Genomic DNA, 16,170 nt, shown 5'->3' with positions numbered 1-16,170 from the left:
ATGAACTTTGCCATACTCTGATGTATGTGAACCAGTCCTATCCTTTTGCATAACTATTTAAAAACTAATATAATTTGTGTCACTGATCTGAAAGTGATCCCCTTCCCCACTGTCACTGCAGTGGAGGGTGGCTAATGTGCCTTGTTGAAGAAAAACTGCAAAGACAAGCCAGGAAGCCTGACCAGTGAGATGAATATCAGTGGTGAAAAGTAACAGGAAGGGATTCTAAGAGTCAGGAATTACTGCATTTGGAAGGGCAAGGTATGATTACAAAAGACAACATCACTATGTGCATCAGATATCATCTCTCATCAATTCAGTTGAGATTCTTGAAGAGGTAACCAGGAGTATTAACAAAGATATGGCAGTAGACATTATCTTCATGGATTTTAGCATAACTTTTGACAAGGCCTCACAAGGGTGGTCTGAAAGGTTAGATCACATGAGATCTAGGGTAAGATTGCTAAATAGATTTTTTTAAATGGTCTCAATGAGACAGAGGTTGGTAGTAGAGGCTAGTTTATGTAGTTCAGAATCAGGTAAACCATGTTTTTATTGAAGATCGTCATGCAATATAGCCTTTTAAGAAACTGCCTATTTAGACATATTTTACTATGGTATGTAATAGAAACTGTATCCTTGATGAAGGATGAGGACTGATCTGTTTATCTCTTTATTGTAGATGTGGTTGGAGTTAGATTCTCAAATCACTGACGCAGCTAATGGAGCAAAAGACAATGTGAAATTTCTGCAAGCATTGGAGAAAGTTTGTCAGCCACTTTACGATTCTGATCCAGTAAGTTTTTTCCTTTCTGAAGGATTTTCTTGTTTTCTGCAAAATTTATGGTTAGCAGTAAAAACTTTACTCTGATCAGCTCATGATAGCACATAGAAGCAGAATCATAGAAATTTTGATCACAGAAGGAAATTAGTCAGCCCTTTTTTGATTATGATCCTTATGGGGTCCTCCAAGTACCTCTTAAATAAAGTTTGCAATTCTGTCTCCATCACTATTTAGAGTCAAGAAGTCGTTCAGCATAGCAACATATCTACCAGGGGAAATAGACTGACTACACTGAAATAGGATGTTAGAAATGGTGAGGATAGAACACTGTGGGATGGGTGTGGGACAGGTAGCAGAGAAGGAATTCAGGGGCAGGGGATAGCTTGGGTGCAGACACATCCAGCCCTGAGACACCAGGCAGGTTAATTTAATTGCAAACAATTGGATATTGAATATTATAGAACGTCTCTCTGGTGCTTCCTATTCACCCCTCTCTCTTCCCCTTTTCCCAACTATGATTACCCTCTCCCTGTCCCTTTCCCACTCTCAGTCTACAATAGTGACTCATATCAGGATCAGGTTTATCATCACTCACATATGTCATGATTTTTTTGTTGTTTTGTGGCAGCAGCACAGTGCAATACATTAAGTTGCTAAAGCACTGTGCAAGTGTCTTAGGCACCCTAGCTGTTTCCTCTGGTAGGTGCATTTCTATGTTCCTTGCATAATTTTACATGCTTCTATTATTTCACCTTTCATTTTCCTTCATTCCAGGGAAAACAGCCAGCCTATCCATTTTTCTCCTTATAACTCAAGCTTTCTAACTCAGGCAACATCTTTGTGCATCTTTTCCATACCTTCTCTAACATTTCTGTAATGTGACAAGCAGAACTGTCTATAATAATGTGGCTTAACCAATGTTTTGTACTGCTGTAACCTAATGTTCTAACTCTTGTACTCTGTGCCTCAATTTACAAAGCTAAGCATACCATTGGCCTTATTCATCACACTGTCTACTTGTGTTGCCACTTTCAAGGAACTATTTATTTGTACCCATAGCCTCTTCATTCAATAATGCTCACCAGCCCAGCCATTCAGCAATCTAACATTAGGCAACCTTCTTCACTGTTCACTATACAATCAATTTTGGTGTTATTTACAAGCTTAGTACATATCCCAAATATATTAATAATTTGGTTGAAAATGTACATTTAGTTGCCACTTTATTAGGTACCCCCTATACCTAATAAAGTGCCCACTGAATGTATGTTTGTGGCCTTCTGCTACTTCTAGCCTATTGCCTTCAAGGTTCAACATGTTGTGTGTTCAGAGATGCTCTTCTGCACACCTCTGTTATAACACGTGGTATTTGAGTTACTGCCTGAACCAGTCTGGCCATTCTCCTCTGACCTCTCTCATTAGCAAGGCATAGTATTTTCAACCATAGAATTGCCACTCACTAGATGTTTTTTGTTTCTCACCCAATTCTTTGAAACCCCTAGAGTCTATTGTGTGTGAAAATCCCAGGAGATCATACTCAAACCATCCCATCTTTCAGCACCAATCATTCCTCAGTCAAAGTCACTTAGATTGCAATTCTTCCCCCTTCTGATGTTTGGTCTGAACAACAACTGAACCTCTTGGCCATGTTTGCATACTTCTATGCATTAAGCTGCTGCTGCATGATTGGCTGTTTAGATATTTACATTAATGAGCAGATGTACAGCTGTACCTAATAAACTGGCTACATAGTGTATATGACAATGGTCTCTGTTATCCAATCTAAAAAAAAAACAACCCTCCGCTACCACCCTCTCTGTCCTACTACCAATGGAAAATTGTATCCAATTGTCTAGGTTACCCTGGATCCCATGTGTTCAAACCTTTCAGGGAAGCTTACCATGTAGGATCTTATCAAACTCTAATTAATGGCCTTTGAATACAACTTCTACCACCCTACTTTTGTAAGCATTCTTAGTCATCACTTCAAAAGACTCTATCAAATTTTTGAGATATGATTTTCCACTTTGAAAGCAATGCTGAATATCCCAAATAAGTTGATCACAAGGGACTGCAAAAGAAACTGCTGGAGGAACACAGCAGGTCATATTTCCCTTCATGAAAAAGGAATTATACAATCAATATTTTGGGTCAAGATTATCTACTTCCATCTCCTGATCCACCCCTCCAGCCCTCCTATCACCCAGTTTCTTATCCCTCTTCCACTTATTCCATCTGCCATCACCACATACTCCTCCCACTGGATCTCCTCACTCCACTGTTCTCATCTGCCTACCCTGTCTTATTTGGTTCCATGCTTCATCTTCTTTTCCAATCAGATTTCATCATCTGCATCCCTTTGTTAACTCCACCTTTCACCTTCCAGCTTCTTGTCACCATTCGCAGCTTTCTCTCCATCTGCTAATCTCTCCTTCTCACCTGGATCCACCCATCACTCGCCAGCTCAAACCTCATCCCTTCCCTTCACCTCTTTATAATGGCTAACTCCTCTTTATTTTCTCAGTCCAGATAAGGGGTCTCAATTTGAAATGCTGACTGTTCATTGAACTCTGCAGATTCTGCCTGACCCACTAACTTCCTCCAGCAGTTTGTTTCTTATTCCTATTTAGTCTATTCCTTTCCAAATGCAGACCTTGTTTCTCAGAATCCTTTCCATTTACTTTACCATGCCTGTTGCAAGCTCATCCATCTGTAGCTGTTTGCTTATTCCTGCTGCTCTTCTTAAGTAAAGGCACAACATGTCTTCTGATGCCTCACCTGTGGACAAAAAAGATACAAAATAACTGCTAGAGACACAACAATCTCCTCCCTTTCTTAACATTCTGGGATATACATCAGGCCCTAGGGATTTATCCACCTTTCATGCAGAGAGTTACAAATTTGTTGAGTATTTTCATTAGTTACCTGCCTATCTAAGCTTTTCATCTTTTCTGTTAAGAGAATTGTGCCTCTCAGATTATATATATGTTAAAGAAATCTTCCCTCAGTTCCCTTTGTTCCAAAGAAAATGCTTACATCATTAACTTATTCACTTGGGCAAACAAGAGAATGTTAACATCTGCAAAACAAACTTTCCCTGATTGCCTCATTGGTAACTGGATGGACATTCTTTGTTTTTTTTCATGCATTTTCTTCTTTCAAGTTAAAATGGAATTGATTTCTACTATTTTCAAGTTCTGATGAAAATTCTTTGGCTTTAAATGTCAACCACAGCTGTTCACCCAAATCTGCAATTTTATCCTTAAAGTACATGCAGAGAATAGACACCCTATCTCCTGAAGTCTGTATAAGTGTAGCAATCAACTGTCTTCCATTTTATAAAGTATCCAATGTGGTCCTCATCCAGATGACTACCTTTGATTGCATCGAGTTGGAGTTATGTGTACATCTGGGTATTGAAATACCATGTAAGCTGTTGTCTGTCCACAGGTTTGGCAATGTTGCCATGGAATATTGCATTCAGTTGAACTCCACCATACCATAAAATGTCCTTGAGGCTCTGAAGGAAAATGGGAAAGTAGATGTTATTGCATGCAGGATGTCAAAGTAATTTGACAGGCCTTCTTACCAAAGCTTTCAAAAAATTATCAAAGCCTTGCTTGTTTGACTGTGAGTTGGGCTCTGTCAGTTTTTAAAATATTTTTTGTAAGTGCTTTTTCAAATTCATCCATTCTTACAGTAACATTTATTTGGGTATTGATCTTTATCACTGACTGATGGTGCATTGATTTGTTATTTGGTCCACATGTTGATCCAATTTGACTAGTTCACTGAAAGCACATCACAGGTAAACAGGATTGTGAAGAAAGGATTTGGCATCCCGGTCTTCATCAGTCAGGCACTGAGTATAGATGTTGGGATATTTTGTTTCAATTGTACAAGATGCTCATGACACCGCGTTTCAAGTATTGTGTACTGTTTTTTCTGGCACTGTTAGAGGAAATATATCACTAAACTGGAAAGAGTGTGGAGAAGATTTGTGAGGATGCTGCCAGGATTGAGGGCCTGAGTTATAGGGAGAGATTGGGCAAGTTGAGACTTTATTCCTTGGAGCACAGAAGACTGAGTGCGACTTAATAGAGGTGAATAAAATAATGATGCACATAAATAGGGTGAATAGTAAATTGATTTATTATTGTCTCATATGCAAAGGTACTTTTTTCTTGTATGTCAAACATATACATAAATTCATCAGATCAGTACGTTGCGGTAGTATAAGGGAAAATCAATAACAGAATGTGGAATTAAGTGTTATAATTACAGAGAAAATGCAGTGCTGACACAGATAAAATGGCAGGCATTGGCATAGTAGATTGTGAGGGCAAGAGTCCACCTTATTGTACAAGAGGACTGTACAATAGTCTTAAAATAGCAAGATAGCCTGGAGGTACATGCTTTTGAGCTTTTGTCTCTTCTGCCTGAAGGGAGTGGGGCAGAAGAGCGAATAGATTGGGAGTGTTCTTTGATTATGTTGACTGTTTTACCAAGGGAGTGAAAAGTGTACCAAGGCTAGTTTTTATGTTAGCTGAGCTGTCCACAACTTGAACAATTTTATATTTTATATTTTAAATTTACTTTGAAAGGCTACTTCAGCATAGAACATTGAATAGTGTAGCACAGAAACAGGTTCTTAGGCCCATGATGTTGTGCCAAATTAATTAAGCTAGTACTTAAACATCTAACAATTTGCCTTCTTTCAATACAAAGTTCAAGTTTATTTACTTTACTTTATTGTCACCGAACAATTGATACTAGAGTGTACAATCATCACAGTGATTCTGCGCTTCGCGCTCCCTTAAGTACAATTTACCATATACAACGATGAGATTCATCTTCTTGCAGGCACTACAAAAAGAAACACAATAGAATTCACAAAAATAAAACACACAATGAGACTGTCACATATCAAATTTGCAAAAGAGACAAATTGTGCAATAGTAAAAAAAAAATTAAAAAGATAACACATGGAACATCAACTGCAGAGTCCTCGAAAGTGAGTCCACAGCTGCAGAGCTGGTTCAGCTAGAAGTGAGTGAAGCCAGTATAGGGGCCTGATGGCCACAGTGCAACTTCTGCTCCTGAGCCTGATGGCATGGGACTCACTACTTCTGCAGCACATGCCTGATGGTAATAGCGAGAAGAGAGGGAGATTGGTTAAATGCAGGCAGACAGTGCTGAACACCTGTTTGTTTTTCGACCTTGTACTCAATGATTTTAATCTTGCTGAATGCTTTAATCATCGTGGAGTAATGGAGCCGAGCACAGGTTTGTCTTCTGCTCTCAGGCCTTTGCACAGCATCCATCCCCAGAGATGGCTGTTCTGCTGTATCTGCACTTTTAAGAGTCTAATTTGCTGAATCTCTCAGGAGATCTCAAAAGCACCATTTCATTTAGTTAGTGCAAAAGTACATCCTTTAAGGCAAATTGCAGGCTGCAAACTGTAATGATCACAGTTCAGAAGTATACCTACTAGACTATCTTGTAGTTTTGTGAGCTGCTTGTAATAAGTCGCTGTTGGTCACCAGCACCATCGTGCTCCATAACTCTCTAATCTAGGCACATTCACATTTGGAATATTGTGAATTTGCTGGTCACCTCATTATAGGAACAGAAGCTTTAGGGAGGGTGAGGAGACTTACCAGGATGCTACCTGGATTAGAGAACACGTCATATGAAGAAAGGTTGTGTAAGCTAGGGCTTTTCCCTGTGGCGCAAGAAGAATGAAAAGTGACTTTATAGAGGTGTATAAGGTGATAAGAGGCATAGGTAAAGTGGACAATCTGTGCTATTTTCCCAGGGCGGCAATGCTAATATGAGAGGGCATAATTTTAAGGTTGTTGAGGAAATTACTCAAATACATCACTTGGATAGTTTTGGACTTTGAAGTAAAGAGAACTTTATTCATTATATCGTAGGGAGTGGAACCGCTAACAATGGGTTTTGAACTCCAAATAGTACAGAGAACACAGCTCCTTTTATACATGTACAAATCTATTGCAAAAGCAAAGTCAATTTGATTCCCTTATGAAAAGCTAGGTTCACATGCAGTTCTCTTGTGATAAGCTGTACCCATAGCAACAGACAAAGTTAAAAATTCAGTCCTATGCGCAAGTTTGTTTTAACAAAGATAGTTTGTCTCATATCCTTGAGGCTAATTTTTACAAGATAAGCTACTGCAAGTATTTATTGTAAGAATTGTCTCTGCTAAAAGCAAAGGCCATATCTTTCACAAACTAAGCTGCAAACTAGCTTCCATACTCAAAAAACCGATATTAACCCTTTGTCTATCAAAATCTTCAACTATTAATCTTTTTCTCCGCAATCCTCTCCTTTTTGATCACAAGATCAAACATAAATATCAGAATTTGCAAATAGGGCCTCATAACCCAGTGGTAGGGGTCTCATTTTTAAACATTCCTCTTCATTAATACTCCGGGTCATAAGTATCAATGTTAACCAGAGGGAGCATAGAAAAGGGACAATTCATTAAACATGATAGGGTTGCACATATGAGTCGAATGGCCAAAACACATACTATTACTATAGTGATTATAATTCTAAAATATATTAGCGGTCCCCTCAAACCACCAAAGAGGTTCCCACAGGGTCGCCATCCTCTAGGAGGGTTATAGTTATGGAATTCTTCTCTAGTCTTACATGTCTGTGCTACACTTTTCTGGATGTGGCTGGCCCATAGGTTATGTTTTCAAATTCATTAGGAATATAGGTACAATCTTTCTGTCCTATAATGGCACATGTTCCTCCTTTCTCAGCTAAACTAAAATCTTAGGCCATCCTGTTTTGCAGAGCCACAGTTCGAGTGACTACTACTTCAGCATTTAAGCCTAAATAAGTATTATAAGCACAGGCAAGACTAGACACTAAACTACTGAGGCAAGTAAGTCCGCATATTGATACCACTTCATTTTCCTTCATTTTTCCTTCTTTTCTAGTACTCCATCAGACTCCAAATAGAGGGCTGATACAGCTTACACTTGTTCCATGCACCCAATCAGCTTTGCTTTGTACCTTGACTGCCATATGGGTAGTTAGCAGCACTTGATAGGGTCATTTCCACCTTGAAGAGAGAGTCTTTTCCCAGTGATTTAATATATACATAATCATATACATATACATAATCATATTTCCTTCCCAGGTTTGGGCAGGGCCGCGGTCACTTTTCCTTGATTCATTCTAATAGCATCACCTAGAGGTTTTATTATTCTAGGGTTTTCTCATAAGTCCATATCAGTGTTGTTTGGGCACTTGTCAAAGGGGGCCTGAAACTTGTGGGCATATGTCTTCCCATCAATGCTTCAAAAAGGGTCAATTTGGTAGTCCTGTTAACATGATTTCTCAAGGTATACAGAGCAATCGGCAGTACCTCAGGCCATTTTAATCCCACCTCTTGGCATACTTTGGCCAGAGTGTCTTTCAGGGTTTCACTGATCCATTCCATTAATCCAGATGATTGTGGTTGGTAGGGCACATACCACTCCTAGAAGTAATTTCCTCGTAAAGTACATTCCTCTATTACTGTTAAACTGAAAAGGAATCCCAAATCAGGGAATAATCTCGTTCGTCAGTAATTTCACTACTGTCCTGGATTCATCTTTTTGTGTGGGAAAGGCCTTTTTGGATGAGGGGAGACAGTAGCTTCCACAGTTAACACACAGTCATGTCGTTCGATGTCACTGTAAATAGGAAAAAGGGTGGCAGGTGATAGGTTCTCTTTTAAAAATCAAATTTGGCTTTTTTAGTAGCATGTTTGCCTTGCTGTTGTTAAGTGTTCTGTAGCTGCTGAATTGAGGAGTAGCATTGCTGCATGAAGAGTCAATACCATGCAGGAATAGTCCAATATTATAGGAGCCGCCTTTTCAACCATCACTGCTGTTGCCATGACAGTTCATAGGCAGCCAGGAAGGCCAAGCACTATGGGTGGAAATTGAGTGGAGTAGTGTGCCACCAGTCTTTTTCAGCCACTGTATTCCTGAGTTAACAAGGTGCTTGCAAATCCCTCCTTTTCACTAGTATATAACCGGAAGGATTTAGGATAGTCAGGAATGCCCAAGGCTGCTGCGTGGAGTAGTTCCTTCTTCAGAGACTCTTATGCCTGTTCCATTTCCAGGCTCCATTGGATTTGAGATGGTGTTGTCCTGTAGTAGCACATTATCTTAGGTTCTGTATTTAGGAACCCTTTGTCAACAATAATTTGCCATTTCAAGGAATGCAAGCATCTGCTTTTTATTTTCTGGTCTAGGAGATTGCACAATTGTGAACACACATTCAGGGCCATAACCCAAATAGGTAACAATTATTTGGTAGAACTGTAACTTAGATAATGAGGCTCAGTGTCCATGGACTACCAGGTGGTTTAACAGTGATATAGGGTCTTTCTGTCAATTTGCCAGTGTCATGGAGGCTAGTAGCAGATCATCAGCATATTGTAAAATGACACTAGTGTCTGGCAATAGTAATCTATTCTAGTTGCTTTGTACAGCAGCTGCATGTACTGCTGAGCTCTCAGTGTAGCACTGAGGCAACCTCATCCAGGTATATTGTTGCCCATTATGCAAAAAGACAAACAGGTATTGACTGTCTTCGTGAAGAGGGACCAGGAAGAAGGCGGAGCAGAGGTCAATCACCATATAACCAAATAATAATTACAGCATGGAAACAGGGCATCTCAGCCCTTCTAGTCTGTGCTGAATGCTTACTCTCACCTAGTCCCACCGACCTGCATTCAGCCCATAACCCGCCATTCCTTTCCTGTCCATATACCTATCCAATTTTTTTTTAAATGACAATATCGAACCTGCCTCTCCCACTTCTACTGGAAGCTCATTCCACACAGCTACCACTCTCTGAGTAAAGAAGTTTCCCCTTGTGTTACCCCTAAACTTTTACCCCTTAACTCTCAACTCATGTACTCTTGTTTGAATCTCCCCTACTCTCAATGGAAAAAGCCTATTCACATCAACTCTTTCTATCCCCCTCATAATTTTAAATACCTCTATCAAGTCCCTTCTCAACATTCTATGCTCCAAAGAATAAAGACCTAACTTGTTCAACCTTTCTCTGTAACTTAGGTGCTGAAACCCAGGTAACATTCTAGTAAATTTCCTATGTACTCTCTCTATTTTGTTGACATCTTTCCTATAATTCAGTGACCAGAACTGTACACAATACTCCAAATTTGGCCTCACCAATGCCTTGTACAATTTTAACATTACATCCCAACTCCTATACTCAATGCTCTGATTTATAAAGGCCAGCATACCAAAAGCTTTCTTCACCACCCTATCAACTTGAGATTCCACCTTCAGGGAACTATGCACCATTATTCCTAGATCACCCTGTTCTACTGCATTCCTCAATGCCCTACCATTTACCATGTATGTCCTATTTTGATTATTCCTACCAAAATGTCAGCATTAAAATCCATCTGCCATCGTTCAGCCCACTCTTCTAACTGGCCTAAATCTCTCTGCAAGCTTTGAAAACCTACTTCATTATCCACAACGCCACCTATCTCAGTATCATCTGCATACATACTAATCCAATATACCACCCCATCATCCAGATCATTAATGTATATGCCAAACAACATTGGACCCAGTACAGATCCCTGAGGCACACCACTAGTCACCGGCCTCCAACCTGACAAACAGTTATCCACCACTACTCTCTGGCATCTTCCATCCAGCCACTGTTGAATTCATTTTACTACTTCAATATTAATACCTAACGATTGAACCTTCCTAACTAACCTTCCATGTGGAACCTTGTCAAAGGCCTTACTGGTCCATATAGACAACATCCACTGCTTTACCCTCGTCAACTTTCCTAGTAACCTCTTCAAAAAATTCAAACATGGCCTTCCACACACAAATCCATGTTGACTGTTCCTAATCAGACCCTGTCTATCCAGATAATTATATATACCATCTCTAAGAACACTTTCCATTAATTTACCAATCACTGACATCAAACTTACAGGCCGATAATTGCTAGGTTTACTCTTAGAACCCATTTTAAACAATGGAACCACATGAGCAATACGCCAATCCTCCGGCATCATCCCTGTTTCTAATGACATTTAAAATATTTCTGTCAGAGCCCCTGCTATTTCTACACTAACTTCCCTCAAGGTCCTAGGGAAGATCCTGTCAGGACCCAGAGACTTATCCACTTTTATATTCTTTAAAAGCACCAGTACTTCCTCTTCTTTAATCATCATAGTTTCCATAACTACCCTACTTGTTTCCCTTACCTTACACAATTCAATATCCTTCCCCTTAGTGATTACCGAAGAAAAGAAATTGTTCAAAATCTCCCCCATCTCTTCTGGTCGCACACATAGCTGTCCACTCTGATTCTCTAAGGGACCAATTTTATCCCTCACTATCCTTTTACTATTAATATAACTGTAGAAACCCTTGGGATTTATTTTCACCTTACTTGCCAAAGCAATCTCATATCTTCTTTTAGCTTTTCTAATTTCTTTCTTAAGATTCTTTTTACATTCTTTATATTCCCCGAACACCTCATTTACTCCATGCTGCCTATATTTATTGTAGATCTCTCTCTTTTTCTGAACCAAGTTTCCAATATCCCTTGAAAACCATGGCTCTCTCAAGCTTTTAACCTTTCCTTTCAACCTAACAGGAATATAAAGATTCTGTACCCTCAAAATTTCACCTTTAAATGACCTCCATTTCTCTATTACATCCTTCCCATAAAACAAATTGTCCCAATCCACTCCTTCTAAATCCTTTTGCATATCCTCAAAGCTAGCCATTCTCCAATCAAAAATCTCAACCCTGGGTCCAGTCCTATCCTTCTCCATAATTATATTGAAACTAATGGCATTGTGATCATTGGACCCAAAGTGCTCCCCAACACATACCTCCGTCACCTGACCTATCTCATTCCCTAACAGGAGATCCAACACTGCCCCTTCTCTAGTTGGTACCTCTATGTATTGCTGCAAAAAACTATCCTGCACACATTTCACAAACTCCAAACCATCCAGCCCTTTTACAGAATGGACTTCCCAGTCTATGTGTGAAAAATTAAAATCTCCCACAATCACAACCTTGTACTTACTACAAATATCTGCTATCTCCTTGCAAATTTGCTCCTCCAATTTTCGCTCCCCATTAGGTGTTATAATACACCCCTATAAGTGTTACTATACCTTTCCCATTCCTCAATTCCACCTAAATAGTCTCCCTAGATGAGCCCTCTAATCTATCCTGCCAAACAACCGCTGTAGTATTTTCTCTGACAAGCAATGCAACACCTCCCCCTCTTGCCTCTCCGATTCTATCACACCTGAAGCAACGAAATCCAGGAATATTTAGTTGCCAATCGCACCCCTCCTGCAGCCATGTTTCACTAATAGCTACAACATCATATTTCCAAGTATCAATCCATGCTCTAAGCTCATCCACCTTTCTTACAATGCTCCTAGCATTAAAATAGATGCATTTAAGAAATTCTCCACCTCTTACTATCTGTTTATCTGCAACAGTGCAACAACTTTATTATCTTTTTCTTCCTTCTCCCCTACATCTTTGGTCTGAGCGCTCCTTTCTCTATCACCTGCCTATCCTCCCTCACACTCTATTTGTGAACTAACCTCCTCTCTCTTAGTCTGTTCAATTTGATTCCACCCCCAAACATTCTCGTTTAAAGTCTCCCCAGTAGCCTTAGCAAATTTCCCCGCCAGGATATTGGTCCCCGTAGGATTCAAGTGTAACCCGTCCTTTTTGTACAGGTCACACCTGCCCCAAAAGAGGTCCCAATGATCCAGAAACTTGAATCCCTGTCCCCTGTCCAATCCCTCAGCCACGCATTTATCCTCCATCTCATTCCATTCCTACTCTCACTGTCGTGTGGCACAGGCAGTAATCTCGAGATTACTACCTTTGCAGTCCTTCTTCTCAACTCTCTTCCTAACTCCCTATATTCTGCTTTCAGGACCTCTTCCCTTTTCCTACCTATGTCTTTGGTACCTATATGTACCATGACCTCTGGCTCCTCACCCTCCTACTTCAGGGTATCTTGGACATGATCAGCAACATCCCGGACCCTGGCACCAGGGAGGCAAACTCCCATCTGGTTCTCCTGACTGCATCCACAGAATCACCTATCTGACCCCCTAACTATTGAGTCCCCTATTACTACTGCCTTCCTCTTCCTTTCCCTACCTTTCTGAGCTACAGGACCGGTCTCTGTGCCGGAGGCACGGCCACTGTTGCTTCCCCCAGGTAGGCTGTCCCCGCCCAACAGTACTCAAACAGGAGTACTTATTGTCAAGGGGTACAGCCACTGGGGTACTCTCTAGTATATGACTCTTCCTCTTCCCTCTCCTAACCGTGACCCACTTGTCTGCCTCCCATGGCCCCAGTGTGACCACCTGCCTGTAACTCCTCTCTATCAGCTCCTCACTCTCCCTGACCAGATGAAGGTCATTGAGCTGCAGCTCCAGTTCCCTAATACGGTCCCTTAAGAACTTCAGCTCGGCGCACCTGGCGCAGATGTGGACGTCCAGGAGGCCGGGAGACTCCAGGACCTCCCTCATCTGACACTGAGAACAACAAGCTGCCCTGTACCATTGAGATTCTGACGGCATAGAGGTTAAAATCACATTTGTGTCTGGTAAAACTGGGAAAATGGGCTGTGATATCTGGTTGACAGCCCACAAATTTTGCAGAAACTGCCATTCATTTGACCTGCCCAATTTTGGGATTGGCAATATTGTGCAATGCCCACAAGAGTGGGTCTACTTTTTCAGTCAAAGTAGGGGGTCATACTAAGGAGAAGGGAGTAACTTCCCATCTAAAGATGCAAAAGATCCTAAGAGGGAGAGTCTTCAAGAAGATTTGTCACTATCATTCCATTATTGACACCAAATTAAGTTACGCCAATTGGAAGGGTGCCCCAAATTTGCTCTTTTAACCATTTCACCATTGGACCCAGATCTTTGGGCTTAGAGGGGCCTTTATTCCCAGAGATATATAAGGTACGGAGTAGTCTCCTTCTCATTTAAGGGTATTGCCGCTTTTTGGTGGCTATCCCTTCAGAGCTAAAAAATATTTGACCCTTAAATTTAAATTCATTAGTAATTTGCAAGTGGTAATTAGCCCTACCAAAAATACCCCTGATGTGGTTTCATTTTCAATTACGGTTTGCAGTATATTTTTCCAGGGATTCCCTGTATCTGCAAACTACATTGGGCAGGTGACTCCTTTGAGTTACAGATTGCTGTAACGTCATTGCCTGAAATCATGGCACACTGTGTTCAGTAACTCAAGATACAATCTGTCTGGTGTACAGTGCATGCTCGCATTTAGTTTGCACAATGCTCTTTGACTCAGCAAATTAACGGGTGAATTTCATGCACAACAAATGATTCTACTACTGTGTGGTCTCTCAATTTAATATTAACAGATTCAGATAAGGGCTCTATCATAGGGATTCTGGCTATCCCCACAGTCTTACCAATATTCCCTCCTTTTGGCAAGTCCACAGAGGAGAATACGGACAACAAGGTAATGCCGGAATCAATCAGGAATTGTATCCTTTTCTGGCCTACTTGTATTTTGACTGTGGAGTCTTCTAGGGGATAGTAGAAAGCCTGATCATTGCTGCCTTCGTTGCCCAGCCCTCGTGACCCCCCCATTGCTGATCCTGGGAAAAAGGGATCACTCATGGACTCTCCTAGTCCTTTCTTATCTGTTATTTTCCCTGCCTTTCATTTTCCTCAAAATGGGTGCATCACTCCTATGCGTGGTATCCTTTTTTCCTACACTGGTTACATACATCTTGACTTTTATCCTGCTTTCTTTCTCTTCTTCCCTCATTTCTACTCCTGAGATCTTTTCCTTCATAACGTGCTCTTTCCTGTTGCACATTCTGTCCCTTCACTTCTTCAGTACTTTTAAACAATCCATTACATTCCATAGTAATAAGGAAAGTTATCACTTTATCCCTTTTTAATTCTGCCTCTTCAGGTTAGTCAATTTGAATGACTGAGGTACTGCCATTTTTTATGTTACTTTCAAAGCCTTCTGTGTTTTAGGTTTAAGCTTTGGGGGTTGGTGCTTTTTAGACACTTTTTCCCATTTAAGGCCAGTGACCCTGGCTCCATCCATATAAATCATTAGAAAAAATAATCACATACCTGCCTTCTCCAGTTTCCAGCTATACCTTGTCACTGGGGAACCAAGAGGCACAAGGGGCTCACCCAGAAGTTGCTTATGTGCCCAGCTCAGGGACCATTTGAGGTGAAAGGTCCTGGGTTCGAATCCAGCTGCTCCTTGCATGCTTTCCATCTGTGCAAGCAATTTGGTCTCGTAAAAACAGATGTTAAGGAAATGGCAAAAAATGCTGCCCAATGCACCATGAAGTGTGAAAAGGAACAACATTTCAAATCCTTTGTGTGAGGCCTGATGACCCTTTCTTTAATCTCTTGCCTCTGATTGTAAACCTCTGCCCTCTTTTTTTTTGCATCTCATCTCCTCCTTTCTCTGCCCCTTATGATCTTATATATCTCAGGTCTCCTGTTAATCTCATACATTCCAAAGAAAAGAAAGTCTTAAGCTATGCAATCTCTTCTTGTAACTCAGGCCACTAATTCCAGGCAATATCCTGGTAAATCTTTTCTGTGCTCTTTCTAGTTTAGTTCTTTGCTGTAACACGGTGACTAAACGATATACAAACCTCAAAGTGTGGCCTCACCAGCATCTTGTATAACTGTAACATAACTTCGCAGCTCCTATACTCAATGCCCTGAATGGTGAAGACCAACATGCCAAAGGCCTTGCCCAATACATATCTACCTGAGATGCCACTTTCATTGTTATGCATATGCACTCCTCAGTCCTTCTGTTCCATAACAACCCTCAGGCCATACCATTCACTGTATAAGTGCTACTCTTGTTTGATCGCCCAAGATGTAATATCTCATATGTATCTGGATTGAAAGCCATTTGACAGTCCTCAGCCACATGCTTAGTTGATCAAGATGCTAACTGTGATTTTTCATAATCTTCTATGTTGTCTACAACACTGGCTATTTTTGTATCATCAGCAAACTTACGATGTCTTGTACATTCACATCTAAATTGTTTATATAAATTACAAACAGCAAATATGCCAGCAAGCCTCCAGTTCAAGAATCAGCCCTCGACCAGCACCCTCTGCTTTCTATCACTGAGCCAAATATGAACCTCATGTGCTATCTTCCCCTGGATCCCATGCAATCTAAACTTACAGTCTAGTCTGCCATAAAGGACCTTGTTTAAGGCCTTGCCTAAGCCCATATGGGCAACATCTAATAAAATACCCTCAGCTAC

At 40.6% G+C, this 16,170-nt stretch overlaps 1 protein-coding gene across 1 annotated transcript in view; it reads left to right on the top strand.

The window, feature by feature from the left end:
* LOC140732658 (dynein axonemal heavy chain 8-like) overlaps positions 1 to 16,170 on the top strand; it is a 952,247-nt gene that overhangs the window by 88,135 nt on the left and 847,942 nt on the right. Inside the window, exon 8 of the mRNA XM_073055351.1 lies at positions 683 to 796. Within this exon, the coding sequence (XP_072911452.1) occupies positions 683 to 796 (114 nt within the window). The remainder of the gene's footprint in view (positions 1 to 682; positions 797 to 16,170) is intronic.

The sequence above is a fragment of the Hemitrygon akajei genome, chromosome 9, assembly GCF_048418815.1.
Source record: "Hemitrygon akajei chromosome 9, sHemAka1.3, whole genome shotgun sequence".
Taxonomy (NCBI): domain Eukaryota; kingdom Metazoa; phylum Chordata; class Chondrichthyes; order Myliobatiformes; family Dasyatidae; genus Hemitrygon; species Hemitrygon akajei.
The sequence above is the reverse complement of the archived record's forward strand: the minus strand, read 5'-3'. Positions and strand labels throughout refer to the sequence as shown.